Source organism: Rhododendron vialii, chromosome 10a (assembly GCF_030253575.1).
Source record: "Rhododendron vialii isolate Sample 1 chromosome 10a, ASM3025357v1".
In the NCBI taxonomy this organism is placed as follows: domain Eukaryota; kingdom Viridiplantae; phylum Streptophyta; class Magnoliopsida; order Ericales; family Ericaceae; genus Rhododendron; species Rhododendron vialii.
In genome coordinates, this window is record NC_080566.1 from 33,629,500 (window position 1) to 33,634,173 (window position 4,674).

Here is a 4,674-nt window from a genome sequence, read left to right on the forward strand (position 1 = left end):
ATTTTTTATTTTCATTATATTTGAATTCGAAAATTGAAAAAAAAATCTTTTAAAATAAGAAGGTAATCTGGAACACCCCAATTTTTTCTCACTAACTATAAAAAAGGACAAGAACTTTGGGAACTTACAAAAAAAAAAAAAGAGAGATTAGACAATTTGTTGGGATGGAGTAATAAAATTTGTGACCCATGTATTGATATTATTTCCTTTCATATTTTGTAAAGAAAAATAGATTCCTTTAACCCGTAAGAAAACTCGGCCTTAATAAACGATACTTAACAAAATCTGGAGACTGTTAAACAAAGGGAGCCAAAGAACATTTCACCATTCCACATATTTATTTGTTAATCCTCATGGGTTGAAGCCCCCCTTCTCTTCTTTTTTTTTTTTTTGTTTTTTTTTTACTGCTTCTTAACAGTGCATATTGTTAAAAAAGAGAGAGTTCACTTTATAAGACCTAATCATTCCCCACACGGCCACAAGTCGGGATGGCAACGGAACGCATCGAAACAAGACGGGACGGATCGAAACAAGTCGGGATGGCAACGGGACGGATCGGGCAGCGCCAAGATTGACTCCTTTAGTGTCACCTATCCATTCCCACACAACTACCACTACATGCCACCGCCTCCATCGTTACCGCTGCGGTCGACTTCTACCCATTAGCCTCCCCTCTCTCTTTCCTCCCCCTCTCTCTCCCCCTCAATTTTTACAACCCCACCCAAAGTTAATTACAAACTCCCACCACACTTTTCCCAATTTTACAAAATTTGCCCGCACCTCCCACGAATCTCTCATCTTTATTTCGATAGCAGTGTGATCTTGGTTTTCCACTAACTCCACTGATCAGAGCAATACCACTGGAGGGTCGGCGCTTGCTCGTCGGAAAAGAAGTTACAGGCCTCTTCCCCGCTGAAAAAATTGTGCTCCTCGATCTTCACAAACTGGGGCTGGTACGCCACCCCCATGTTACTCGCTTTAGACTCCGAAAAGTTGTAACAATTCATCGACGACGAGCCGCCGCCGAACTTTATCATCGCCGGAAACAGAGCGCTGCCGCCGCCGTTGTTGGCCGCGGAGGAAATGGAGGCCGCGGTGGGGCTGCTGTTGTTGTTCTCCTCGTTCAGAATCGCACTTGAGTCGCTGTCCGAAGAACCGTCTTTGAAATCGGGGAAGATCGGGGCGCCAATTTTTTCGCCGTGGAGGCGGTCGGCGGCGAGCGGCGGCGCAGTGCTCTGTTCTGTGATGACTCTGTTTTCGGAATCTGAAGGGAGTTGCTCCTCTTTGACGGATACGTTGGTTTCGGTGTTGTCTTCCTTCAGCTTTGATTTCAGTTCTTTAATCTACGACAAATTGAACAATAGAAAGAGTAATATAAGAACACAATTTTAAAACACAACTGTGTTGAGAGCTTTTCGATGCATATGCGTAACAGATCCTTTCGATGCATTTGGTTTGTATAAATTTAACGGCTCCAAACATAGCTGTATCTAAAAGTTGTCTGAGCCTCGTTCTGCTATGATTCTTATTTTTTAAATACTTATTTTTTATTTTACAAGACAAATTATTCTCAAATACATCATATTTAATTCAAAAAATAAGAAGTATTTTAGATTTAACTAATTCCATCATTTAATGAGCAAGGCCCAATAAAAATCAGCAAAGAATTTGTGTGGATTAGCTAAAACACAGAATTGATAATCCTCCTAAGTGGGAGTCGAATTCCAAATCAACTTCTTCTTAAGCTCAACGTGAAAAGATACAGAACATGCATTGGTGACACGTCGCATGAATCGTATCTAATCTTGAATTTATTATCAGTCAAGTAGATACTAAGCACACTTTAATATATATGTTCGCGAGCCTAATCAAAACAATTTAATTTAAGGAATCCAATAGGGCTTTGTTCTTGTTCGAAGCTAAATTTGAAAGTTAAGCAAGTTTAAAAAAAAAAAATTACATTCAAGATTTGATTACTAAAGCCGATCTAAAAAGAACTTTCAACGAATCAACCACGTTTAAACTAGTTTGCTTTAATCAATAGCTTATAGATCAATATGCCTGGTAGACTTCACTTTTGGGCACTTATCTAGTCATGATTTTGACACAACTATGTCGTTCGACGCGTATGGATCCCACGTTCTATTATGTGAGATCCACATGCATCGACGGTTCTGCATCCAAATACCGAAAGACGTGGAGTAGACTATCTGCATATCTATTTTCATCTGCTAAAAAAAAACTTTGATGGTATTTGGCATTGATCGAGACAGGGATTGAGGTATTATTACTACCTCCTTGAGCAGAGCATCGTTATCATGTTGGAGATTCTCGTAATTATGCTTGAGAGCATCGAAACTGGCTTTGAGCACGCCGTAGTCTCTCTCGAGCTGCTTGGTTTTCCACCGCGCGCGGCGGTTCTGGAACCAGACAGCCACCTGTCTGGGCTGCAGCCCGAGTTCTTGAGCCAGCTTCACTTTCCTCTCCGGTTCGAGCTTGTTTTCCACTTCGAAGTTCTTCTCCAGTGCCTTGACTTGATCCACGCTCAATCGCCGTTTCTTTTCAGAGACATGGCCGGATTCTTCCACGCATCCTTCTTCGTCTAGGCCTTCTAACATGGTTTGGAACTCCCTTCCGTATACAGGGCTGTGCTCCTCTGTTTCAGTGAAACAAAACAGTGAGAGAGAGAGAGAGAGAGAGAGAGAGGGAGTGTGTGTTTAGGCAAGAGAAACACAGGAAACCTACTATAACGAGAAACTGTGCAACTCTGTACAGAGGAATCTCGGACTGTTGAATTGTGCAGTAATTTTTCTTTAAAATTTTGTATACAATTTAACGGTACGAATTTCCTCGGTACGGAAGATTTTCGGTACAGAGGATCAGTATTCAAGAGAGAGAACCCAGAAAGGGAAAAGAAAAGTTGAGCTTGAAAATTGTGGAAATCGGAAAGAATTTGTGCTGATTTGTAATAAAATTGAAGGGAAAAAAAAATTGAAAAGCTGAAAAGGTCTTCAAAACAGGGGATTGGAAAGGTTGGAGACAAGAAAACAGGACATGGGTGTTTTGAATCGGTCGAAATAAAACCCATTAAACTAATTGGCAATAATTAGAATTGAAAGGAAAAGGCTAAACACAAGTATCAAAACTTCTTGGATTGGAAAGAATTTGTGCTGATCAAACAAAAATAAAACAAAAAAAAAATTGCACGAAAAGGTGTTGGAAACAGATCATGGAGTAGACAGGAAAACAAGAACACGGGTTGCGTTTGAATCTTTAAATAAAACCAAACAAAAGAACTAAGTCAGTGGGATATATCACAAATCAGTGAAAATAAAACAACAGTTGTTAAAAGCAGAGCACAAGAATGGCAGGAGACAGGAAAACAGGGCATGGGTATTTGTTTGAATCTTCGGAAATACATTAAGCAAGTTAAGGGAATGGAGTGGGAATTATGTTGGAATAACCTGTTGACGCAGGACAGATGGACATCAAAGCACCCAAAGAATCTGGACTGCCAAGTCTCTTCATTGATTTGAGTGGTGATTTGTTCGAAACAGAGTAAATTGTTCTGCTTCTGGTTGGTTGTTGTTTTCGTTCTGTTTGAGTTAATGTACAGAGAGAGAGAGAGAGAGAGAGAGAGAGAGGGAGAGAGAGAGATTTTGCTCAAAGAGTGGTGTTTAAAGCAAAGTTTCTTTCAATAGGGGGAGAGCAAATGGAAGCAGAGCTGCTCCCATTTCTCTCAGTTGGGCATCCCATCTTTCTCCTTTTTCAATACTTCTTCCCCCTCCAAACCACCCATCAAATACGAGGAAAATCAAGCCAAACAACCAAACCCACAACACAAGTAATCATTCATTAATACACACACTCTCTCTCAACCTCTGTTTTTCTCTCTCCACATCATTACTCCAATCAATTTTAGAGCTAGACTAGAAGTATGAATAATACTAGTCTCGGACTGTTTCATCTACAAAAGAAAATATGTGTTTTGAGAGAGAAATAGGTAGAGAGAGGGAGGATCAGAAAACCAGTTCACAACCCGGCTGGCCCTTCACACTTTCTCTCTCTTTAAATAAACCCAACTAGGGTTCATATCGCCACTCGCAAGGGTTAGAACATTTTTTTTTTCCGATGGTCAGGACTGTCAAAGTTAGCTTACGTTCATCTCAAATAATTTTTTACCCGGTATCTGGTCAAATGCAAGCTATTCACGTCGAAACTAGACGATTCACGACAAATATTTTTCTTGCAGTTTGACCTCGAAAATCGAACCCTGATCAATTATGTTATGAGCAAACGTACCAACCAAACGGACGGAGATCAAGGGTTAGAATCTGACACCAGGGTTAGGTACACACTGAAATCTTGGCAAATGGAGATGAAATGCGACCCAAATTGCGATCCAAATGCAACTTCTGTCCACCGGCTATATCCGGTTTCGGAAACCGTTTCTGGGGAGATATTTTTTGGTGTGGGGGACGTATACGCCATGGTTACGATAAGTAGAACGGTTTTCAGATACGGCGTGGCGGCTCCGTTCGCGGCTCGGCTTTCTAGCCGAGCTGGGCTTTGAAGATTTTGTATAGTGTCAGCGTATCTACGGTCGTCACCACTCGTACTACTACGGCTACGTCGGTGCGAGTAATTCGCGATCACAATTGGGCAATTTGATTG

General features: G+C 41.0%; 1 protein-coding gene across 1 annotated transcript; it reads right to left on the reverse strand.

Moving 5' to 3' along the window:
* Positions 1-295: 295 nt before the first annotated feature.
* LOC131302369 (homeobox-leucine zipper protein ATHB-6-like) lies at positions 296-4,079 on the reverse strand. Its single transcript, XM_058328941.1, has 3 exons — positions 3,465-4,079; positions 2,295-2,656; positions 296-1,343 (listed from the first exon to the last, which is right to left on the reverse strand). The coding sequence occupies exons 1-3, from the start codon at positions 3,526-3,528 to the stop codon at positions 834-836; spliced, it is 936 nt and encodes a 311-aa protein (XP_058184924.1). The 5' UTR covers positions 3,529-4,079; the 3' UTR covers positions 296-833.
* Positions 4,080-4,674: the final 595 nt, after the last annotated feature.